This window comes from Danio rerio, chromosome 19, assembly GCF_052040795.2.
Source record: "Danio rerio strain M-AB ecotype USA chromosome 19, GRCz13ab, whole genome shotgun sequence".
Classification (NCBI taxonomy): domain Eukaryota; kingdom Metazoa; phylum Chordata; class Actinopteri; order Cypriniformes; family Danionidae; genus Danio; species Danio rerio.
Genome location: NC_141039.2, coordinates 42,724,194 through 42,751,486, shown reverse-complemented (window position 1 = coordinate 42,751,486; position 27,293 = coordinate 42,724,194). Strand labels below are relative to the sequence as shown.

The 27,293-nt window shown below is 33.2% G+C and overlaps 1 protein-coding gene and 1 long non-coding RNA gene across 25 annotated transcripts in view; one reads left to right on the top strand and one right to left on the bottom strand.

Annotated features, from left to right (window-relative positions):
- Nucleotides 1-27,293, bottom strand: part of vps50 (VPS50 EARP/GARPII complex subunit) — a 305,358-nt gene that overhangs the window by 220,468 nt on the left and 57,597 nt on the right. For all 24 annotated transcript variants that reach the window (XR_015515668.2, XR_015515667.2, XR_015515669.2 and 21 more), the window contains 2 exon segments: nucleotides 11,396-11,438; nucleotides 4,413-4,511 (listed from right to left, as the gene is read on the bottom strand). Coding sequence is in view for 4 of the 24 variants with exons in the window: in NM_001365104.2 (NP_001352033.1) it covers nucleotides 4,413-4,511; nucleotides 11,396-11,438 (142 nt within the window). In the remaining 20 variants the exon portion in view is untranslated.
- Nucleotides 1,405-5,488, top strand: LOC147832637 (uncharacterized). Its single transcript, XR_015517155.2, has 3 exons — nucleotides 1,405-1,965; nucleotides 2,059-3,095; nucleotides 3,924-5,488. It is a non-coding gene; the product is annotated as an uncharacterized LOC147832637 (long non-coding RNA).

Genomic DNA, 27,293 nt, shown 5'->3' with positions numbered 1-27,293 from the left:
ATAAAAAGCTGCAATTTTCTAGGCTGATGTGGTTAGGAAGTATAAGCTCATTCCAGTGTATTAATCAAGGAACTTGCTGGAGTAATTATATTATGAAAAATCTTAAAATTTGCAAACGTCTGTCAATATAGCCAAAGTAAACACTTGCAACCATGAAGACATTCGTGTAAGATAATTCAAAACTATTTTCAGGTTCATGGTACAGCAAAAAAGTTCCTTGATGATTACGCCAAAATGAGAGTATAGTTAGTCATAGCAACCTATAAAATAGCAACTTTTCTGTCAGCTTTAATACATGTTGTACGACAACAGAATCACTTTTAATGGAAAAATAATCTAAACTCACTTAAACAAGATGCTAATGGTCTAATCTGATTCAATGATCTATGCTAAGCTAAGCTAAATTGCTCCAAACAGACGTGAAAATCGGCTGAAAGGATTAAAAAAAAGTATACCTCAATTGTCTAACTTGAAGCAAGTTGTAAAATGAGCCTATTCCCATAAAAAGTGCCTTTAAACTGAAAAATTATTTTAACTATTTAATTATTTTGTATGAGATTCTAATCTGATTCAATGATCTACGCTAAGCTAAGCTAAAAGTGCTCCTTGGCAGACCTGGAAATTGGCGGAAGGATTAAAAAAATTGTAAACCTCAACTGTTTAACTAAGGAAGTTGTAAAAAGAGACTATTTTATAAAAGGTGGAGTGTTCCTTTAAAAGCAGAATCTGTTTCAAGAGTTGCGGATGAAACACAAATCTTGGAATCGGTCCTTCGGTAATTACCAGTTGATCGGCTTAAACAGCCTCGCTCTGTAAGCACTGATGAAACGGTCACACTCTGGACTGCAAACTGCAAGTAAATTAACTTCTTAGAGGTGTGTGTGTGTGTGTGTGTGTGTGTGTGTATGAAAGTATGAATGAATAATCACTGCGCAGCTGCCGTGTACCCGAGAGGCTCTGTTGATCAAAGTGGCATGAGGAGACTCTTTCAGATGAGGCCAGGGACGTCTCAGGACACACAGACTGGCATAATTATACTCACAGACACAGATACAAAATACTACTTGGAGTAAATTAATTATTTAAAAATAAGTTGTAATGTCTATTTATTTTGTGCAATATTTGTTTTAAAATGCAGATTTATTTTAATTTTATGCATTCAATAATATTGCATATAAATACAATTAAATATTGCACAAAATAAAATAAAATATTAGGGTTAAAAATAAATATTGCACATAACAAACAGACATTACAACTTGTTTTCAAACAATTAAAAATTATACTATACAACTACATATACATATACATATATATATATATATATATATATATATATATATATATATATATATATATATATATTTTTTTTTTTTTTTTTTTTTTTATTCATTTACTTTTTTTCTTTCCAAATGATGTTTAACACAGCAAGGAAAATTTCACAGTATGTCTGATAATATGTTTTCTTTTGGAGAGAGTCTTATTTGTTTTATTTCGGCTAGAATAAAAGCAGCTTTAAATTTCTTAAAAACCATTTTAAGGTCAAATTACTAGCCCCTTTTAACTCTATATTTTATTCTAATTTGTTTTTTGATAGTCTACAGAACAAACCATCGTTATACAATAGCTTGCCTAATAACCCTATCCTGCCTAGTTAACCTAATTAACCTTGTTAAGCCTTTAAATGTCGCTTTAAGCAGTATAGAGGAGTCTTGAAAAACATTTAGTAAAATATTATTTACTGTCATCATGGGAAAGATAAAATAAATCAGTTATTATAGTTATTAAAACTATTATGTTGTCAACAACAACAATAATTACTTTATAACCAATATAATAAATACATTTATTTATGACATCAACAACAATAATAATAGTTTATGACCAATATTGCAAATTATTTTTAATGTAGTATTTTTTTAAACAATATTTTACATTTTTATGCATTAGCAAAGTTTATTTTATGTAGAGTTTTAATTAATTTTTCGTAATAACTCATTTTATGTGATGTATTCTGTTTTTATTATACGTTATTGCAGATCCCTCTACAGTGGCCAGTCTGTGCGGTCTGTAATGAGACTCAGCTTATTGATTTCATTTTCAGCATCGTCTGGAATGCCATCGGTTTTTGCAGCACCAATTATTATTTTACCCAAAAAGTTGGCAAAAAGTTCAAATCCATAATGCAGAAGCACCTAAATGAACAGTACGAAGTTTTGCTTCAACCACAGTTTTTTAAGGACAAAATAAATGAGAAATACTATAAAAAATTATACAGAACAATCTTTTTACATACAAACAAGATTTTTCCAAGGGCCAGAGCTGCCTAAAAACAAAGTTAATTTACCCTGTTGTGTGAGAAAAACTGTAGAAATACATATACAGTAGACTTTAGAGCAGTTTCTCAACTGGTGGGTCGTGACCCAATAGTGGGTTGCGGGAACATTTTCTGAGGGTCGCGGAGTGTGTGGTCAAAAAAACAACAAAAGTGAAAAAATTTTTACTTGTTTGGATTTTTATCATGAAATGCGTGCACGACAACTATACTGTTTGACATGTGAAATTTTATTCAATTATAGCAACAAATATGTCGAAGCGCAAGTACAACCCTGAATATGTCAAGTATGGATTTACATATATTGACGGCAAAAAAGACTTAAAGCCTCAGTGTGTCATATGTAGAGAGGTGCTCCCACAAAAGAACACGAAACCTTCTAAATTAAAACGACATTTAGAAACCAGACAACATGTTTTATTAACAGTTCAGTTTAGTTCATGGTAACTGAACCTTTCCTTGCTCTAACCACTGTTTACAGTATTTGTCATTTTTACTTTGTATTATTTCTGTAATTTGATAAATTTTGTTAAATACAGCAATAAAATATAGTTTATTTGTAAGTCTCTGTGATTTTCTTATGATTTATCTGTCACTACTTGTGTATGCTAACAAATGAATACAAATTAATAATAATTCCTAAAATTGTATTAAAGTTCCTAAAAATTTGGGTCGCGGCTTGATGACCATGTAAAAATGTGGGTCCCAAGGCCAAACCTGTTGAGAACCCCTGCTATAGAATGTTTGGAGCCACATTATAGTAAATTATAGGGGTGTCAAAATTAATTGTTTCTTCGGTGCACCGCGATGCAGACGCGGACAATTCTGTATCGGTTCAGTAATAATCATAACCGGTTATTTTGTACTGACGTCATTGATCTCCTATGCGCTCTGTAGCGAGGGAGGTGAGCGCGAGTATTTACAACACTCAGGCAACTCAGAGCCGGCCCGTTGCATAGGTACCATAGGCATATGCTAAGGGCGCTGTATTTCCAGGGGGGCGCGGTTCAGTTGGTTTTGTTTTCGATTTTCCTGACACACATTCAGTTATAGACGGCAATAACTCAAAAACCTCTTACCCTATAAAGATCTAAAGTGTGTTTCCTACAAAAAGACAAAGCTGGTTATGTTTTACAGCTGTCTTTCTTTCTTTTTTTCGCTCGACATTACGATCACTGCTCTGTTTAAGCCCTCGCAATATGTTTAGCCGGGACAGCTCGCGCTGAGAGGAGCTCCCAGTAAGGGACCGTCGGAAAAGTGCTTCTTTTCTTTCTTTTTTTTCTTTTTTTAGCTCCGCTCAGCGCGAGCTCTCCCTGTTGCGACGGCTTAAGTGTGTGTGTGTGTGTGTGTGTGTGTTTGTTTGTTTGGTGCTGTCTATGTTTGTGTATGTGTTTGAATGAAAGACAGTGTGGTGCTGTGTGTCTGTGTTTATACAGACAGCTTGTTATAGCCTCCCCCCTAAAATATAACACTGTATATAGAAAGCATCGTCAATGCACCGTGATGCACCGAGATATCGAATTGAACCGAATCGAAGGCATGATAATCGTAACCGAACCGTGAGACCACTATAGGTTCACACCTCTAGTAAATTACTTGTAATAACCTGTTGTGGTTGTTTTATAATTGCTATGGTAATACAACTAACAAACAAAAAACCAAATAATCTCATTTTCTACAACTATGGGGCATATTATACTACAATAAAGCCCAGTTTACTGCAGTAAAAATGCTTATACTGTAGTATTTACTGCAGTTTATCCATTCAATATAGTTTAAACTACAGTATGAATCAGCATCCATTAACAAAGGGTTGTAAATGCTCTAATATATACTGTATAATACCATTCACTATAGCATTGTTCAAAACACTATAGTATCTACAATAAATTACTAAAGTATTTTTATGTGCACTCCAAATCATTCTCAAAGAAAATCACTATTACTGCAAAAACAGCTTTGTACAGTGCACATGTTTGGTTTACATTGCGCACAAAAAAAAACTGCTTAATCACGGTTATTTGAATGACAATTCCACATCAGCCCAAATGCCAAGGTCCTGACGGCCGTGACTCACCTGCGTCTTGCCCAGGAGTTTATACGCCAGCTGAACTTTGGTGTAGTGAGAAACATCGAAGTGCTTGCAGGTTTTGGACAGAGCCACATCCAGCTGCTCCTGCACAGATCAACAGCAAACATTACAGCGCATACTGTATGAGGATCAGTGATGCTCGACTCATTTCATACAGTTTAGAATGTCAAGAACTAATCAAACATATTGCTTAAAGTAAAACTGCATAAAATGAATAGTCAAAACCTGTATGAAAGAAATATTACATAAACAAATACCTCATAAACTTATATAAAAGTAAATATTAAGGAAATGCCTGGTTTTCGACCACAATAATTCATTAGTATGGCGGAGGGACTCGTTTTGCAGACAATACAGCGTTGATTTGTCTTGGGAAGCTGATACAAGTCCTACACAGTAGCCAGAGGGATTTGGAGCCATTCTTTATGCAGAATAGTGGCCAGGTCACCACATGATGCTGGTGGAGAAAAACATTTCTGCAAAAAACCCCAAAGTGGTTCAGTAATATTTAGGTCTGGTCACTTTGCAGGCCATGGGAGTTCAACTTTCATGTGTGTCAAACCACTCTGTCACCAGCCTATGTCATATGTATTGGTGCATTATAATCCTAATACACGTCAACGCCTTCAGGATGCAAAGTTTGAAACATTGAGTACACATGGTCCTCCATTTTGGTTTGGTAGTCCTTGGCAGTGATGTGTATTGGGCCTAGGGAATGTCATGATATTGCAGCCCTAAAACCATCACGATCACCCCCATGCTTCACTATGGGCATGCAACAATCTGGGTGGTACTTTTCTTTGGGGCTTCTCCACACTGTTACTCTCCCAGAAATGAGAAAGACAGTGAAAGTGGACTCATCAGAGAAGAATATATGTCTATACCCCAAGATTTTTGCTGATGGCACTATTGAAACCGATGTTTGGCATTGGTATGAGTGACTAAAGGTTTGGCTATAGCAGCCCAGCCATGTGTTTTGACCCTGTAGACCTCCGAACCAACAGGTTTGGTGGAAATTATTGTAAATAAATTATTATAAATATAAAATATTGCTTAAAATCCAGTATAAAAATGGAGCTGCATGAAAAAATAATACTGAATTTGAAAAAAAAAAAATTGCATTGAAAGAAAAAACATTGTCTTTGGTAAAATTCTGCAAATTCAAAAAAATAATAATATTGAATTAAATAAAACAATTTCATTGCTCAAAAAATACATAACTGAATTAAAAGCTAAATAAAATAGTACATACTGTACAATATATTTTGCTTAAAAATAAAATTAAATACTGCATTAAACATCTGCATAAAATAAAATAATAAAAGTAAATTACTATAACATTAAAATTAAATTAATATAACATTAATATTAACGACATTAATATATATATATATATATATATATATATATATATATATATATATATATATATATATATATATATATATATATATATATATATATATATAATTGGGCAAACAAACACCAATTTAACAGTGTTTATAAGATGAAAAACTTAAAATCCTCATTCTACAATCTTAAAACGTATAATTACAAGGGCCATGAAAATCTGCACTTTAAATCACTGATGAACCTAAACTGATTTTGAGCTGAAAGACAAGCAAGCACATTCATAATGAGCTGCGACAGAAATAGCTAATTCACAGTGATTCAGGGCACTCTTCGGTTCTGGTGATGTGTGAGTGATGAGACCAGATAAAAAGATGAGGAGGGAGGGAAAGGAATGAAAGAAGAAGAGGGAAGAAAGTCTATATGTAAAAAAGGGATGTATGCCAGGCTGCATGATATCCAATTACAATCACCAAGCTGATATTTGTGGCAGAACAGACTTCAGAACAGACACCACATCCTGACAGATAGAAGAGAGGAGAAAAGATAGAAAAAAAAAATATATATATAGCTAAAAATACTGCATGGATATAAAATAATAAAATGTGTTCAAATGAAAGTAAAACAATGTATAAAACTAAATAAAACATTGCATGAAACCAATAAATAGGTATATAAATAAACAAAAATGCAAATAAAGGTAAATTTTTTACAAAAGCAATAGTACATTAACAAAACAAAACACTGCAAAATCTATTTTATTTTATAAAATAATAACTGTGCACAAAAATAAATAAATAAATATATAAATAATATTGTCAAATACTCAATAAAACTCATGTAATGAGCAAAAAAAGTTGCCTTAAAAATAAAAAATAGCTAAAACATTGCAAAATATAATATAATATAATATAATATAATATAATATAATATAATATAATATAATATAATATAATATAATATAATAGGTAAATAATTCAAATTGAAATTAATGATGGACAAAAAAGCAGACTGTATAAAAAATAAAACACTGCATAAAATACAGTTTTGTAAAAAAAATTATATAGTGCATGAGGGGAAAAAAGATGATAATGCCTAAATACAGTTGAAGTGAATAAAACTGCATAACAAAAATTTCTGAAAAAATACTCTATGAAATTCAATAAAAACAACTCATGAATTAAAAATAGCTAAAAATATTGCATAAATATAACATAATAAACGGTATAAAATTTAGAGTAAAACATTACATATCAAAACATGAAATAAAATTAGACAAATATTTGCCAAAACAAGCACACTGCATAAAAATAAAACACTGCATAAAATGCCATTTTGCAAAAAAATAAAATAAAATAAATAGTAATTATATACTGCAGGTAAAAAAAGATAGAATGCATCAAATAAATTGTGGAAAGAAAATATAATAATGCCTAAATATGTATAAAGAAATGCAATTATTGCATTACAATATAAAATTGGAATAAATACTGCACAATAATATAATATAATATAATATAATATAATATAATATAACATAATATAATATAATATAATATAATATAATATAATATAATATAATGCAATATAATACAATATAATATAATATAATATAATAAAAAATGCAATTTTAAAAACATAAAAGTAAATAATTAAAATAGAAATAACTATAATAAAACTGCATACAATAAATGAATGAAAAAAATACTCAATAAAATTCAATAAAAATAATTCATTAATGTAAAAAGAACAACTGCCTTAAAGTAAAAAAAAATGGCTAAAATATTCCAAAATAAAATATATAGAAATATATAATAAAACTATTATAAAATTAAAATATTATAAAATAAGAAAACATTAAATAAAATTAGAAAATGTATTAATAGATAAATATTTAAAATACAAATAAAATACTGGCAAAACAAATAACACTGCATAAAAATACAATTTTGTAAAAAAAATAAATAAATAATGGTTATATAGTGAATGGAAAAATGATAAAATAATGCATGAAATTAATTGTTGAAAAAAATAAAAGAATGCCTAAATATTTATAAAAAATAAAATAAAATAACTGCAATTATTGCATTAAAATATGAAATTGGAATAAATACTGCACAATAATAATAATAATAATAATATTAATAATAATAATGATGATAATGATGATGATGATGATGATGATGATGACTATGATGATAAAACTGCATAAATATGATGCTGCCACTATACTATCATAAAATAAAATAATTCTCAATTGCAACTCAAAAACATAAATCATAACAAATGCTGGAAACAAAGCTGCAAGACATACAATAAAGTAATTTTCGTTTATAAAATATAAATATTACAAATTAAATATAAAAAACAAAAGCTTATAATAAAAAAATATAATGCTGCTACTATAAATAATTATATTTCATCATTTCTAAACGTTCTTTATTGCTAAAAATGCAAGTAAAATAATGCACAACAACAAGCCAAAATATCATAGAGAGAAATACATTAAAAGCAGAGAAAAAAAGCGAGATGATGAGTAATGAGTTGTGTGTGAGGCTGGATGTCATCCAATCACATTCAGCACGCAGTCAACAAACAGCACTGCTGGGGGAAATGCATGAGTGACTATGTAAGCGCGTGTATGTGTATGTGTGTGACAGCAGAAGCTCCAGCACAGATACCGACATCCTGAAAGCCAGCAATTGATTTAATAAACACACAGTCCATCTGCCCAGGGCCTGAGAGAGAGCAGACTGAGACCCTGAGCACCACTATCAGACCAGCAAACCCACACTCAAGTGTTCTTCCCATCTGTTTCCTTCATTTAATGCTGAGAGTCAACATCAGGGCAACTGCTGTGTCGAATCTGTCAGTGTTTCTGAAGAGAATCTCGATGTCTGATTCAATGAAGATGGAGGTCAGCATAAAAGACTCTCAGTTTGTCCTTTAAAGGGGAACTACTATGCAAAAATCACCTTTATAGAGGCTTTATACACAGTTGTGTGACAACAGTGTTTAAAATATTACAGAAATTAAATGAAAATTAAATTAATTAAATAAAAACTTAACGTCCATGTTTAATGAAGCCAACAGAACATCGTCTGCGAATAACAGAGATGTTGTTCTGTTGGCATCATCGAACATGGACCTTCAGCATGCACTGGGGCGGTTTGCCGCCGAGTGTGACGCGGCTGGGATGAGAATCAGCACCTCCAAATCCGAGGCCATGGTGCTCCACCGGAAAAATGTGGTTTGCCATCTCCAGGTTGGAGGAAAGTCCTTACCTCTGGTGGAGGAGTTTAAGTACCTCAGGGTTTTGTTCACTTGTGAGGGAAGTATGGAACCTGAGATTGACAGCCGGATTGGTGCAGCGGCAGCAGTAATGCGGTCGCTGAACCGGTCCGTTGTGGTAAAGAAGGAGCTGAGTAGAACGGCAAAGCTCTCAATTTACAGGTCAATCTACGTTTCTACTCTCAACTATGGTCATCTTGGATACAAGCGACCAAAATGAGTTTCCTTTGAAGGGTGGCAGGGCGCACTCCTATGGATAGGGTGAGGAGCTCTTACACCCGAGAGGAGCTTGGAGTAGAGCTGCTGCTCCTCCACATCGAGAAAAGTCAGCTGAGGTGGCTCGGGCATCTTTTTCGGATGCTTCCTGGACGCCTACCTAGGGAGGAGTTCCAGGCATGTCCCACCGGGAAGAGGCCTCAGGGAAGACCCAGGACATGCTGGAGGGACTATGTCTCTCGGCTGACCTGGAAACGCCTTGGGAACCCCCCCGAGGAGCTGGAGGAAGTGTCTGGGGAGAGGGAAGTTTGGGTTTCTCTTCTGAGACTGCTGCCCCGCGACCCGGCCCCGGAAAAGTGGCAGAAAATGAATAATTGAATAAATAAAAACTAAAAACAAAATGACACAATAAACAAAAATAAAATAAAATAAATTAAATAAAATGAAGGAAATATTTTATTAAATTAAATTAAAAAGTAAAACATATACACAAAATAATAAACATAATGCACATAAAATAAAATAAAGACCAAATTAAATAAAGCAAAACTAAATAAAATAAAAAACTAAATTAAATAAACAAATATTAATCAAAACTAATTTAATTAATTAATTAAATTAAATAAATAATAACAATTAAAATAAATAAATTATTAAATTAAAATAAAATAATTTAATAAAACAAAACAAAATGAAAAATATAAACAAAATAAATTTAAATCAAAACAAAATAAACAAAACAAATAAATTATAATAATTAAAATTAATTAATTAAAATAAAATAAATAAACAAAACAAAATTAGAAACAAAATACAAAATATAAACAAAAAAAATTTAATAAAAACAAAATAAATAAAAAAAATTTTTAAATATAAATAAATAATAACATTTAAAATAAAATTATAAATTAATTAAAATAAATAAAACACAACAAAATGAAAAATATAAAGTATAAAGTATTTTGGATACCTTAGGCTGCTGTGATCAACCCACAGAAATGTTTTTCAGTGAAAATTAAATAACTGAAAGAGCTGCAGTTTTTTTTTTTTTTTTTTTTAGATATAATTTATATAAAAGTCACTTCAAAGTAATGTAATTATTCATCTTATTACTTTCTACATGAAGTATTTACTAATGCAATTGGATTACAATTTTACAGTAGCAGTCAGTGATTTGTAATCCACAACATTTTATAAGTAACTAACCCAACACTGATTACAATTGCTGCGCTTATGAACAATACGCAGCTCTTCCAGTGGTTGCCTAGTGAAATAAAAGCGCAGTGCACTTCTTTTTTCTTGTTAACCAAAAAAAGGCAGTACAGTGCAGCTTTTGTTTTTTAGAATGAAAAAGTGTGTTTGGTGTGATGGGTCCTTTAGGATGCACAAAGCAACACTGTAGTCTCCATAGACTTCCTTCTTCTGAAACACTACTTTTGACATGTTCAGTTTTTCACAGAGATAGCCTTAGTCCTGCTTTGAATCTCCCACTATGCTGACACATAGGCATTTGTAGCTCCACCCTCTTTTGAAAAGAGCACAATCTCACTTGAATTTAAAGTGACAGTCACCAAAATGGGACAATTTGGATCAAATAAAAGGCCATTTCAAAGACTTATAAAGAATTATTTGTGTGGTATTTTGAGCACAAAATTTATACACGCTAGAGACAGCAGAAATTAAGGTCCCACTTTATATTAAGTGTCCTTAACTACCATGTACTTACTTCAAACTTTGAATACAATGTACTTACTGTGTTTAAAATGTATTGCAGAACACTTGTGGCGATATTAAGGTGGAATACGGGTAAGATATGGGTAGGTTTAAGGGTGGGTTAAAGTGTAAAGGATCATCAACAGTGTATTTATATGTGTAATTACAGAAATTAAGTGCAGATGTATTTACATGCAGGTATTTAATCAATCTTAAATACAATGTAAAAACATACATTTATACAATAAGCACATTGTAACGAATAAATAATTTAAATGTAAGTACATACTAGTTAGGACCACTTAATATAAAGTAGGGCCGAAATTGACTTTACAATTTGTATAAAGGGGCATAATAGGCGTCCTATAACTGAGAACGAAAAATGAAAAGTCACAAACCTCGATTTGCTCCAGAGTGTCCTGTAGTTTGGAGTTCAGTTCACTGAGGAGAGAAAAAAGAAAGAAAGAATATGGTTAAGAAAATACTTCCTCAGTTGATTGGCTACAATTAAGATTTGCAAACATTTTTGGTATTGCAAGTCTTTTTTTGGAATGTCTTAAATATGCAAATTAGCCATTATTTATAGAGCCCCTATTAAGGGTTTCACCGGCCGTTTGCTATTAAAGGAGCAGTAGAGACTGTATGGGACTTTGTCAGTAACTTTTACAGTTCATATGGACCAGTTTTTTCTTCCTCCGGATCATAACATGTAAGTTTCATAAAAGTTGTTTTGTTTTGTGTAGTTCAATTCAGTATGTGTTCAATTGTGTGTTATACGTTGCAATCACTCAGCGCGGCTTGTAATCACTAGTGATGGGTGGTTCATGAATGATTCGTTCATTTTAAACAAATCTTTAATATGACTCGGGAACTACGAGTCCTCTCAGAGAGTGATTATTTCATCCGCGCGTGCGCAAATTTGTGCAGGTGGTATCGTTCATTTCAAGTCTTTTGAGTCGTTCATCGCGAAAAGTCAGAAGCCAACCATATGCGTTTAGAGCCGGAAAAAGAATTGATCAGTTCATCTCTCGAGTCCTCTGTCGGGTTTGAGTCATTCGTTCCTCACGGGCCAATCATATGCGTTTAGAGGTGGAAAAAGAATTGAACCGTTCAACTCTCGAGTCCTCTATCGGGTCTGATTCAATCGTTCCTCACAGGCCAATCATATGAGTTTAGAGCCGGAAAAAGAATTGATCCGTTCATCTCTCGAGTCCTCGGGTTTGAGTCATTATGTCACGTGATGAACGAACTACTCAAGTACCAGAAGACTCGAAAGGTGAACTAATTATCTTGGCTCCTATCGACTCTGTACATTGGTTAAGATTATATGTGACTGTCAGTGTAACGTGAACGAACCACTGAAATTTGAAGACATGAAGAGGTGAGCTGAGCAAAGAGACAACGATACCTTCATAAACAAAAGAGCAGGTAAACCCTGAATCATTATTTTCTCCTTCTTATAGTATTCTATTTATGACTTATTTGTCATGTGATCAACCATTTGGGCTAGTTGTAGATGTGTTTGAAAGCAATTTAATGATGCATTTTAATGATATTTTGGCAAATTTAACCAAATGAACGAAATGACTCGAAAAAAGATTTGTTCATCTCGATGAACGAGGCTCAAAGATCCGAATCAGTAAAATGATCTGAACTTCCCATCATTAGTAATCACGTAACGATTATAGATCAGTGCTTGTACTGTATCGCTCAGGTTAAATCTGTATAGGGCTGTTCACATATTGTGTCCAAAACCACGTTAAAAACATGAGGCGTGCTTCTTCTGTTGCCAAATTAAATGCGCTTCTGAGCTAGTGATCCTCTTCTGTTTGCATTTGCAATGGCCACCATCAGCTGTTCCTCACACACAGCGCAGTCAATTTTTTAAAATAGTTCAACTTTTGCCACTGTGTGGATTAAAACTGAATGTGTGCTGTTGTTATTACTTTGAGTTAGGGTTAAGAGTCAAGTAATATGCTGGTCTGTATTCATTGCATTCCTGCATTGGGCTCTCACATACTCTCTGTCTGCTATTTCATAGCCATGGTGGGCTTTTCTCTCTGTCCCGTGCTGAAAGCAGCCGACCAATCGCAAAAGTCCGGGTCATCGGACCAATCATCACAGATTAGCTTTGCGCTAAGGAGGGGTTTGGGAACAAATGAATCACTGAACGATTTATATGGGAGTCGCTGGGATAATTAGGTAAAAACAAATGCATATTATAAGACAATGACAGTGTTTTTGACCTTGCACGCATGTCAGCATGTTGTTGGAGACCCCTAAAACCAAAATATGACCTTTTTAATGCAATATTGTTTTTTTTTTTTAAACTGTATGTAGGCATGGGACGATAACCATTTTCAAGGTACCGCGGATTGGAAAAGTCAAGGTTTTAAAACCCCCAAAATGTTGTGCTATACAGTACATGTAAGATTTTTTTGTTTGTTTGTTTTTTAGGACAACAGTACACATGAGAATCCAAAAAGTAAAAAAAAATAATAATAATAAAAACATAGGAAAGCCTTAAAAGCTAGCCCTAAAATAACCTTAAAAAAATTACATTTTAAAAACAAAAACTAGAAAATCCATAACTCTAAAAACATTTTTTTTTTTTTTTAAACAAAAATCCAGTGTTTTTGTATTCAGTGTCTGTTTAAACAGAAATTAATAATAACAACATACAACATTATGGTTAACAAACCAGCAAAAAACATAGCAGCAACATATTGCAGGAACAACACTAAAACAGCCTCACAGAAGCTGACATTTCTCTGAAAATAAAGCACTGACATTTGAAAAGCAGGGGTGTATTTTTAGTGAACGCAGATTCATGCGTATGTTATGAACAGGACAGATGTGTGTTGTTAGTGTGGAGAGGGATGTGCTAAACTAGATGGTGGGTGTTCTGAAAGATGGAATAAAAAAAATGTCTGGTTGGTTTTTATAATAGCCATCAATAATAAAGCAAATTTAGAGTTATGACAAGCACATAAAAAACATGTTTTGGTCATCTGCATATAACAATGGGTATTGAGATGCAAAAATACAGCACAAAAATCCCATTAAATAATGCTTATAAATAAGTTGCATTAAAAATGTAATATTACATAAAAATTAAATAATGTTTCTATCAAATATTACATGAATTAAATTGAAATTAAATTAAAATAATAAAAACTGAAAACAAAATGACACACAAAAAATTAATTATTTAAATAAAATAAAATGAAGGAAAAAATTAAATTAAATTAAATTAAAAAGTGAAAAATATGCACAAAATAATAAACATAATACACAGAAAATAAAATAAATAATAAATTGAATAAAGCTAATGAAATCAAATAAAAACAAAATAAAAAATAAAACAAAACAAAATAAATAAATAAACAAAATAAAAATTAAATAACAATTAAAATAAATATATTATTTCATTAAAATAAAATAAATAAATAAAACAAAACAAGACAAAACAAAATAAAAACAAAATGAAAAATATAAACAAAATAAATTCTAATTAAAACAAAATAAATTAATTAATTACCAATATAAAATAAGTAAATAATAATAGTTTAAATAAATAAATTGATTAATTAAAATAAAATAAATAAATAAAACAAAACAAAAAAACAAACAAAATAAATTTAAATAAAAACAAAATAAAATAAACAAAATTATAATAAATAAATTAATTATAATAATTTAAATTAATTAAATAAATAAATAAATAAAACTAAATAAAAAAACTAAACAAAAATATATATACAAACTAAATTTAAATCAAAACAAAATAAATAAATAAACAAAATAAACAAAATCAATTATAATTAAAATTAATAAATAAAAAAATAAACAAAAGCATATAAAATAAATCAAAAAGCATAAAACAAAACCAAATAAAATTACCATTTAAAAAATCTTATTACATGAACTAATGATTCAATAATAAGCAACCAACACTAAATCTGAGACCTTTTCACATGGACATGATGAGTTAGGTCACACTGGTTACGTTTACTTCATAAGAATGAAATACAATTTTGCATTAAAGTAATTAAAACAATTTTCATGATTTTCACAAATAACTGGTCAGATATTTTAAGCTTTTATATTAAACCCATAAATGAAGAAAATAACTTAAAAAAAGACATTAAGCAGCATGTTACAAGTCAAAAATATAAACATAAAAAATGAACATACTGTATAGTGGACTTCTAATACAAGTCCTGATTTTTGCTGTCTGTAATAGCTGTGCTTTAAAGCAGATGGCCGGCAGCATCCCTAAATGTATCCTCTTTAAATCATTACCCGTAAATGCACTAAACCTATAACAAAAATTACAGGAAAAAGAAATAAAAATCTGCCCCATATGATCCTAATAGTATCTAAAAGAGCCAGTGCTATAAAGCATTCCCTTGACAACCAGCTGAGACCTAGAAAACCATGATCCTCGAGGCATCTTCGCTGGTGGCCACGCACAATCATCATCTGATAATTAACAACTGCTTTTCATTTCACCAGCTGAATGGGCTTGACGTGAGGGATTGCCCGGCTCCTGTTGGCCAGTGTTGTTGAAAGATTAGACAGAATGCATAAATCTTTAATGAAACTGCTTCTTCCTTTTCCTCATCCTTCTCACTTTCCCTTTTCTTTGAAGGCACTGGATGCAAAATGAAGTGCTTCTATCTGGCTTTTTCACACTATTATCCTGCGGTTCAAATTATGGATTGTGCTTCCTGTTTGAGGAACTTCTATTCTAAACAGATCACTTTAAATAATAAGGTTGTGCTTTAAATAATTCATATACACAGTGAAAAACTGAGTGAGAGGAACGTTTGGCTTAGTGCATAATTTTTTTTTTTAATCAATCATGAATATAACAACATGTTTGATAATTTAATGTTACATTTAGAGGTGGATGTTAGTGGGCATATATTACATATTGATGCTGTTAGTATCATATATGGCTAGGAGATATGAAAAAAAAATCTCATGTCATGATATAAGTCATTTCATATCCTGTGCAAAAGTCGTAAGCTGAATATATATTTTCCCCTGGCTCCGCATCACACACCTCCGCTGACTGCGCGCGCACCTCGTTAAACAGACAAGGCTTTGTCACTTGCCACGTTCACCGTGTGGTATTCTTTAAAACGACAGGGGGCTGTCAAAAGAAACTGGCCGTAAAATCACACGGATAAACAGAGAAGTAGAAAGTTTTCAGGAACTACGTCAAATCATTAATATCATTCAATATTTTTTAACTGACTATTTTTATTATTTTTATAAATTATTTAAATGATTATAAGGATTTTATAAACATTCCAGGTTTTTTTTTAATCAAACTTCGATGCATCACTTGCTTTTGTTCAGATCTCGGACAGTTTTATTTAACACAATTGAAATAATATAATCAAAACATCAGTATCAGTATATTTAATCAGTGTGAAAAGCAAGTGAATGGATGCAGTAAGTGTTGTCAGTGTATGGATGCGAAACAAAGCATAATGCCCAAATTGGAGCACAGCTCCGGCCAACAGCCAAGTGAATGGACAACTCTCTGCTGGGGTTTAAATAAGGGCGCTGACCAGCATCAGGTGCGCTGAAGGCACGCCCCCTCTAAAACAAATCAAACACACCAAAACACAAAACAACACAGTCCTAACACTATTAAAGTTTATTAAAATAATAATGACGACAGAACATGAGTTGATCTACAAATATGTTTGCTATTATGGCAAGAATAAAAGCAAAAAAAAGTACACTTACCAAAAAACACTGATGCTATTTTTAAATTTAGCCCGATCCACAATTCACACATTACTGTCTGGCTGCTGTTCTATACTGATATGCTAAAAAGGCGATAATAGTCCAATATTCCTGACCTTTATCACCAATAAAGCCTAAAAAAACAGGCATCAGTATATTGTAAACCGATAGCTTTCAATATTCCTTTCCAGTTATCGAAGAAATAATTTGTTCCTTAATTGTAGTTTTGTAACTAGTAAATTGTTTTAAATCCAAAATTGTAATTTTACATCAGTGTAAAACCTATGAATGGTGGAAAAACATGTTTTTGTAATTGTGTGCCTGGGTCTCCACTTTTGCCATGGCCTCTTTAGGCTTTAGCAAATTCTTCACTCAGGTTTTTCCAAACCTTTTAACAAAAACTGTCCTACTTTCTCACAGCTGTTGCAATTTCTAGCCAAGAATTATTGGTCATCTGTTATCTCTAAGATCACGGATCATAAAGATGTGTACAATCGTACGAATTTCAGACAAAATCTATTCAAAAAGTGGTTCATACTCAAATCAAATGTGGCGCACTGTTCGCTCGAGTCTCAAAAGAAATCATGCGTTCTGCCAGCCTAAATCATGTCGCGCGCACCCAAAGTGAACCTCTACAAACTCTGCGATGATGTTACATTCGCCACACGTACTCAAGCAAACTAGCGGACGCAGAGTATAAACCAGGTTTTAGTCCCCCAGTTACATCATATCTTACTTCTCGTTCTCTTTATTAAAATACAGCCAAAATATTTCAAGTGGTGCTTGCTGCAGAGCCATTTGAGGAGAGCTGAGCTCCAGCGAGGGGGAGCTTAAGCTCCACCTTTTTTGCTCTTCTTCTACGAGTGATGTCACTTGGGGTAGGGTTAGGGGTGGGGTTGGTGTACGCATTAAAACAGCTTACAGGAGGAGGAGCAACAGCTCATGCTCCCCCTCGCTGGAGCTCAGCTCTTCTCAAATGGCTCTGCAGCGAGCACCCTCTCAAATATTTAGGTTCTAGTTGGATTTTTTTTAGGTCTAATTGTTTAAGATATATAAAAGAAAGAGTTAGAGAAAGAAGGAGGAATGAATGAAAAATACTGGAGTTCATTTCTGCCAGAGCTGTTGTCAATATTCTGTGTTGATGGGATAGTGAATGCTAAAAAGTACAGGCAGGTTTTCATTTGGTATGTAATTATTACTAAAAAAATAGCTGAAAACTGATTAAGCAAAGGCCGTCATGAAATGGCCTCCATAGCCAAGACCTAAATATTATATACAGTATGGGTCACACTTTATTTTGATGGTCTGTGTGTTGAATTTAAGTTACATTGCATCTACATGCCAACTAATTCTCATTAGATTACAAGTAGACTGTTAGATTGGGGTTAGTTTACATGTACTTGCAAAGTTTCTTATAGTCAGTTAAATATCTGTTGAAGGAGCAGTATCAACATATTAAGCAGACAGTACTAATACTCAAATGGATCATCAACATAAAGTGTTACCACAGTATGTATGTGCAATATTGTATAGTATGAGATTCTCTTAGAAATGCTGAAAAATGCTTGATATTAAATAGCACATCATTTCAGCTGTTGCTTTGTGCTAAAGAGGTCATAGACTAATAACTTAACTTATAGTTGATTATTTGGCATCAGAAGTGGCTTATATGAAAGGCAAAGGCCTCTAGATTATGCTTACTTTACCAAAATAAAATATGATCATCCCTTGACTTATAATTATTTAATTAGGACAGTAAGGTCTGCCTTTTATTAGACAAAAGTCTCGTCATTTAACAGAAATAATGTCCAGTATAAAGTCATGCTGCAGTGGAAGAAAAATGAATATTGAGTATGAATCCCATGAGCTTGGAGGACTGCATCCATACATCTCTGCAATAACTTATTAATAAAGTCATCTGGAATGCCAAAGAAAGCGTTCTTGTAGGACTGTGTGTCAAGATTCTTTGGATTCATCTTCAATGCCTCCTCTTTCGTCTTACCCAGACATGCTTTTCATGCAATAATGTTCTGTCTGGTGACTGGGCTGGCAAATCCTGGAGCACCTTGACCTTCTTTGCTTTCAGGAACTGTGGAGGCTGAAGCATGAGTGGGAGCGCCATCCTGCTGAAGAATTTGCCCTCTCCTGTGGTTTGTAATGTAATGGGCAGCACAAATGTCTTGATACCTCAGACTGTTGATGTTGACATCTATTCTGCAAATCAATCGCACGAATTGTAACCCCAAACCATGATTTTTCCTTCACTAAACTTGACAGATTTCTATGAGAATCTTGGGTCCATGCAGGTTCCAATAGGTCTTCTGCAGTATCTGTGATCATTGGGACGCAGTTCAATAGATGATTCATCTGAAAAAATCTACCATCTGCCACTATTCCATATAATCAATTAGAAGTCAAGTTATTATTTGTTGCTCTTACAATCGAGATCGACGACAAGACTTTTGTCAGGTACTGTACACCGTATACTAGTCATTCATATATTATTGTAAAATTTTGGCATAATGTAAGTACATGAGTCAACAAAATATATAACACTATTCTAGTAGTTTTAGGATATTTAATGAAAACAATTTTAAAAATTGCATCTTTAATATTCAAATATAAGAAAATAACTCCAGCTCACTGCCACCAATTTTTTTTTTTATTGAGATATTTATTGCATTGCATTGCACAACATTACAGCAAATGTTTCAGCATCTCAAGTTTTTTTTTTTTTGCAAAAAAGAAATAAACTAATTAAATATCACACACATAAAAATAAGTAAAAATCTAAATTAAAAACAATAATAATATCTGTAATAGAATAAAATAAAATAGTTGAGAAAAAAAAAACAGAATATCTAACCCCTAAAACCCACCCCACCCCTGGGACTGAAGCTTATGCAGTACTGTTGGTGTGACCTTCACCATCTGGATTTTTAATCTACGCTTTCAAGATAGAGGAGAAGAGGAGACCAAATCTTGTCAAATTTTTTCAATTTCTTTGCCATAAGAAATCTAATCCTTTCCAAATGTGCTAATGTAGTTAATTCGTCCAGCCAAGATCTAAATGATGGGGATTCTGTTGATTTCCCAAACCTTAGCACCAGCTTCTTTGCCACAATAAGACTGTAAGACAACAGTTATTTTTGAGAATCCTGAAGTGATCAAGTTTTGTCTGAAATTCTGAATATAACCAAAAGTGGGTCCAAAACTAATTCACAATGTAAAATTTCAGGTAGAATTTTAAATATTTTAGCCCAGAACGGGATCAATTTAGAACACAGAGCTTACTGCCGCCAATTTTTAACAAAATTTCAAAGATTGTTTACAGTGCCATCCAATTAGGGAACTTATTCCCATCATTCACACTTGGGGTGTAGGAAAAAGTGGATAAAGTCTCATTTTGGAAAAGGTCTCGTTTTGCCTTAACGCAATAGCTTTGACATGAAGAATCACCCCGCTGGTGAGCAAAAAGCAAGGGAGTTTTCTTAATCTGCAACACAGCTGCCGGTGCCAGATGACCAGCAGGAGAAGATGTGACCTTTTCATTGCAAAGCTGATTCCTTCAGACAAATGCATTCTTGCAAAGCCTAATGGAAAGACGCAGAAGTCCTACGTTTTTTCCCTCGATCCATCACAGTGGGCTCTGACTCAACACGGGTCCCCCCTTTTCGCTCGGAGGACAACCCAGCGTCACGTCAAGCTGATCAATTACTTCCGAACTCGCAACTCCTCGTTCCGTTTCCTTCAGGGGGAACGCCATGCGAAATCACTTTTTAATGAGCTTTCACGACAGGATCCGTCACACAATAAAAACATTTCCATTCAAACAGTCTCTTATCATTATATGCCATTAGGCAAGAAAGCGCATGGAGGAAATAATAGCATTCCGCTTTCGGGACATAAATCGTTTGCTAATAGCATGGGGGCGCAATGGTGTTAGATGTGATTAAATTAAAGGATGTGGTTGGATTTGTGGGCAGTGTTTGTAAAAGTTGAGTGTGCCGGGCTGTGAAAGCACTCGACTGGGCACTTTTGAGGATTACGTCTCTTTGTAATTAGACATGCTTTCTTGAACCTGAGCGGGAAAACAAGTGAAGTACAGTCACAATGATTAGCCCTCCTGTGAATTTTGTTTCACCAAATCCAAATGATGTTTAACAGAGCAAGGAATTTTTCACAGTATTTTCTATAATATTTTTTCTTCTGGAAAAAGTCTTATTTGTTTTATTTCGTGTACAATAAAAGCAGTTTTTAATTTTTTTAAAACCATTTTAAAGTTGATATTATTAGCCCCCTTAAGCAATATTTGTATTGACTGTCTACAGAACAAACCAGCACTGTACAATGATTACCCTAATTAACCTACTTAAGCCTTTAAATATCTAGTAAATTATTATGTACTGTCATCATGGCAAAGAAAGTGGTGTAACGTGCATCATTAAGACCATTTACAGTGGTACGTTTGATTTTTACAACGGCGTTTTAGAATGAAAATGATCCACGTCCACACTAGCGTTTCTAAAAAGATCTCCTTCCAAATTATATAGCTGAAAATGCACATCAAGTGACCACACACACACTCTGACGTGCTGCAGTGTATGCAGACATCTGAGCTCCAGGCAGTCAGAAGGTCCTTTAAGCACAAAACCCCAGGTGAGAGCAGTGCACATCAGACAGTTCATCAAGGATCCACGCTGGATCTAATCTCACTATATTTGTTAAACGTGATATATAATTCATCTTGTCTATATCTAATGACATATTCCCCCACTTTGCTCTTTTGAATCTATTACTTGTTCACAGGTGATGTGTTTTGGCTGAGCGCAAAGATAAGTTAATATATATTAATTCATGTAACTATGTACACTGATTCTGCACATTTGACTGATTGCTTGGTTTTATTTCCTATATTGTATAAACTTAATGATGCACGTAATACTTTTATAATGGCCATTATTGATTATTAAAACTGATATCCAGCTAAAGAGAGGGTATGTTTGGTATTTTTCAGTGAAAATGAAAGAAGGCAGTAATGTTATACGCTTTGTTTTGTTATAAATATGCATACAGTGAAGATGGCGCTCATTTAAATATGTAGCTACACAATGCCTCAAGATTTTTGGTGTCCTTCAAGTTGTTAATATCAAAATGAAAACCGGCAGTTCCTTATATCCTGTTTTCATTTTATTGTTAAAATAGTGAAATTACTTAGTCAGGGTGATGAAAATGAGATTATAAAGTACAGTTTCCTTTAAAGATTTACACGACGCGTCTTCGTGAGTTTCTCTTCCATTTTAAACGTGTAAAGTCTAAACTGAAGGAGAGGATGCAAGACTGAACTTTGTATAGGCTACTTAATGATGAGGAAAAAGCCCCAATCAGAGGTGAATGTCTGCAGCCCCGCCTCCGTTTTCAGATGTCTCCATTTTCCCCCATTCACACTGATACAAAGCACGTTTTAAAACCAAAATGGCCTCTACAGCGTTTTCAAAACGCTCTGTTTTTGGGGCTCAAAAACTCCGGGTTAGTGTGGATGGAAGGCGTAATTATAGCAAAGCTTATGCATTTTAAAACGAAAACATATTAAAGTAAACAGGCCTTGGTGTTAGTGAGGTCAGCAGTGGTCGTTCAACATGCGATCTGTGAGTCCTAATGCCCCAGTATATTGACGGGGACACTATGGACCCTTTTCACAAGCCTGTTATGACGCATTTAACGGTCATCAGCATCTTAAATCCTTTAAAGTTTTATATATATATATATATATATATATATATATATATATATATATATATATATATATATATATATATATATATATATATATATATATGTATGTATGTGTGTGTATATATATATATATATATATATATATATATATATATATATATATATATATATATATATATGTATATATATTGTTTTTTTTAATGTATAAAAATTTATATGTACAGTATTTATGTATGTAGTATATCATCTTTGCTTCAAATTACAAAAAAGCAATTACCGCTTGTGCGAGGGGTTTCTAACGCAGTGTCTATGGGACAGCACGGCAAAATTTACGTTATTCTTTCCTCTGGCTGCCATCAACAGTCTCACACAATTTTTTTAACAACATCTTGATAACATCATCGTTGAGTTTTTCTTTTATTATTTGAGCAAATAAGATTGTAAAAAAAATATTTGTTGTATTCTCCCATTCACTGTTTTCCCCAACTATGACATCGGAAGTGTGAAAAGGGTCAATACTGTCAGTGAGCACTGTCTTTCGGATAAGACATTAAACCGAGGTCCTGACTCTCTGTGGTCATTAAAAATCCCATGGCACTTCTCGTAAAAAGATTAGGGGTGTAACCTTGATGTCCTGGCCAAATTCCTTCCATCAGCCATTACCAATAATGGCCTCCCAATCATCCCCATCCACCGAATTGGCTCTATCACTGTCTCTCTGCTCCACCAATGGCTAGTGTGTGGTAAGCACACTGGTGACGTTGTCCTGTGGCTGCCTTCACATCATCCAAGTGGATGCTGCACACTGGTGGTGGTGTGAAGAGACCCTACCCCACCCCCCTCATGATTGTAAAGCGCTTTGGGTGTATGGTCATACATGATAAATGCCATAATTAAAACTATTATGTTTAGAAATGTGTTGAAAAACAAATCTTCTTTCCGTTGAATACAAATTGGGGGAAAATATTCAGGGGGCTAATAATTCAGACTTCTACCGCATCTGTTACTGGCTAAATGAGCGCTGATGTACGATCCGAAGCTAACTGGAAGGAAAGAAAGTCTCCAAAACACACTTGGGGTTTATCTGGGAAAGTTTGCAAAAGAATCCAAGACGTTTTTGAGATGAAGCAACATGTGAATCATCATTTCATCATCACATTGCACCAGAAAATAATACACGGACATCTGTCATATGATGAGAAATCTAATTTCCTTTGATCTTTTCAGACGAGAGGTTAAAAAAAAAAAAAAAAAAAAAATCGAAACTTCCTTTTCAAAAAGAACGGCTCGTTCTGAACTTCTGCAACTTTTTAGCGTTAGATTGATGTTATAATGACTGTCCGCTTTGAATGGATGGTTCACCCCAAAAAGAGAAAATCTGCTGTTAATTTACTCACCCTCAGGCTGTCCAAGATGTAGGAGACATTTTTAACAGGGAAACAGATTTTTAGCTAAAACTCTGGCAATGACTAGGCAAAACAAAAAAACACTATTAGGCCATTAGATTACGGCCCGCCTTATCACAAACAAAACAGAATTATTCAGAAACACCAGAAGCAAGCTTGACGGATATGCAGGATGGATAAAAAGTCGCCAATATTTTCAGTTCAGCACAATGTGAAGCAGACTTTGCAAAAACAAAACAAAAAAAGGCTTTAGTTAAAAAGTTTAAACCTAAATTGTAACAAAAAAAGTCAGTTTAACAGCAATTTTCCTAAATATTTACAGAGAATAACCATAAATTCACTTTCCAAGAGAATTCCTTGCATGACACTTCACTTTTTGTTCTGTTTTGTTGACATTACTATGGATTTCTTTTTAGTTTAGTCATGTTTTTATGCCTCTTTTTAAGCATCGGTCATGTACATTAGAGTTTTAAATCTGATGCTGATAAATATTGTTTCTTGCATTACTTTAACTTTTTGTGTGTTACCATGATGGTGTTTAATAGCTGGTGAACCAAGTCAATTTTAAGATATTTTAAGACTAGCATGAATGAAACTTCAGACTTATACAGTACTAAACACTAATGATTCTTTCTAATGGTGCGGTTGAGCCAATGGAAAATATGTTTACTTGCTCCATCAAAAAAATCCATTTTAGTTGTTTCCGCATATACACTGAATAAATATTTATTTTTTTTATTTTTAAAACTTTTTTTATTTAAAATGAGCTAAAACAACACAATTCTTAAGATTTCATTGGGACAACTTAATTGTTTTATGTTCAATCCACATACATTTGCTAAAACTGTTAACTTAATGGATTTGTGTTGGGACAAATGAATTGTGTGGAACCCTGCATTTTTTACAGTGTACCGTATTTGTAAAATAATGTCTCGAACAAGAAAACTCTAGTTGTATACATACAGTTGTTTCTAACATAAAAAGTTATTTCAAAAACTTTGACAAGTTTTAAAAATTGTAATTAACTAAATGTAAGCACAACAATCTGTCCAGGTCAGTGTCTTCACCAGGTAACTATAAATACCGTACATGAAGAAATTGTAAACAAATGTTATTCAGGGTTTCTGCAGGTTTCATCAAGTTAAATTTAAGACTTTTTAAGACCCTTTTAAGACCATTAAGAATCTAATTTTAGACTTTAAACACACCCTGATAAGGGTTTTTAATGGGGAATTTGTTGTAAAATGTCAACAGTTGTGAGCTGTATCTCTTTGCAATAATAAACTTAAATCTAGAAAATAAGGTTTTACTGAGATCTATTGCTGGTGATTGAATGGATGTCAGCCCGAATGAGTAGCTTTACTAGCAAAAAGCTAAATTAAGACCCATTCAAAATAACTCAAATTTAGTTGGAATTTAAGACATTTTAAGACCCAACCCTGGTTACTATAAGACAGAAAATAAAACCATATTGCTAAATACAGTTATTAAATAAACTTTAGTTAAAGTTTTATCGGGATGGATTGTCCATGATTAAAATTGATGTTGTCCAAATTTACCAGGTCATAGGACAATTAAGACAATTTTAAAATGATTTAAGACCTACAACAAAATATTTAAGTAAATTTGAGTTTTTTTAAAGCCTAAATGTTTGTGAAATGTAAGACTTTTTAATACCCTTCTGTGACTGTGAACGCAATAGTTTGTGGACTCCATAAATCAGAGAAGCAGTTTGTCTCGCAAATTATTTGTTTCTGCCATTGAATAATAATAATAATAAAGATTATTAAGACTTTACTATTTTCTCTCTGATAATTGAAATTAAAAATGTGAAAAAAATCAGGCCTGAATTAGGTTTTATCTAGACAGACCACCTAGTTTTTAGTGATTCTGCGATTGTTGAATCCAACGCAAAATCAACAAAAAGTCAAAAACATTTAGCGATCCTGCAAAATTCTTTATTTAAACGCAAAATAATCACAAAAAACGCCCTCACAATCTTCACATTACATGAAAGTGGGGTAGAATTGTTTTGCAGTCTGTGCAGTGACCTGATGCGGATGAAGCGCGAGTGATTTACATGTGAAGACAATACAAAGATGCTGTAGCGCAATTCGGGTGAATAACGTGGCGCAAATTGGGGGTTTGACGCACTTAAGAGTGCAAAAGAAAGTGGAAGCAAACATCTAACAAGAAAAGCAAACAGCTTACAATGATGGAAATTGATTCAAGGATGAAGGCCGCTGAACGTGACCGAATTGAAGGACATTACTTTTGCTTTACATGTATTGCTGATATTATGACATGTATAAAATCGATAAATGATATAGCTTAACTCTTTCCCTACCCTTGATGACAGAAAATGTTTCCTTTCTATTAACGAGTTTTATGGCAATCCTAGTTTTAGGTGTATCACCGAAGGGGAAGTCCTAATTCACACGGGGCTTCAGCATCAACACTTGACAGAAGGCGTGAAGGCTGAAGTTGGGGCTGACGCAATCGTCATAGAAGCGTCAACCGATGAAATTAGTACGCAATCGGCTACTGTCTGTGCTAGTGTATTTGCATACAATGATCTGATTGGCTGACACTTCCATTGGCACTTGAAAAGTTGAGCAAGTCCCAACTTTTGCAGCAAGCAATGCCTTTGAAGCAGCGCCGACGGATCCACAATGCAGTTCGGCAAAGCCTGACGTCACCTATTCAAAGTGAATGGGAAGCATTGACTCTGATGCCCCGTGTGAATGGGCGTAATGCATGTCCTGAGTGAGGTACATTATGTCAGATGCTCCGGGGAGTGAAATCTGAGAGAGAGAGTAAGATCGTGGATAAAAAATATGAGTTAGACAATCTTCCTTTGGCCTAATCCCTACTGTTTTAGATCTTGTCTTGCCAAGAGACCAAATTAAAGAAGCTTTATTTTTATGATTTGTGTCATTGTCATTATGTAAGACTGCAAACATAACATAGTAGGCTACCAAACATGGTTAACAAGATTTTATAAAACCTTTTTTTATATTTATAATCGCAAAATTGTCCGCAGATTTCTGGGAATTAACAGCACAACATTTTTAATCACAAAAAAATAATAAAAATCTTGGGGGTCTGTCTAGAATTTGCAGCAGGAATGAAGGACATCTACTAGTAATTCTGACTTTATGACAAGCAGCTAGAAAGTATAAAGTCAAAATGTTTAAAAGATATGATTTCTTTGTCAGAGTTCTTTGTTGAGCTCAAACTAGCAGCATTTATTTGAAGCAGGAATCGTTTCCAGCATTATCAATGTCCTCACTACAACTTTTAATTGAGATGAGGCATCTTTGCTAAATTACAACCAACTATTAATTGATTTCTTGCTTTTAAAAGAGTTTTACCCTAAATTTATAAA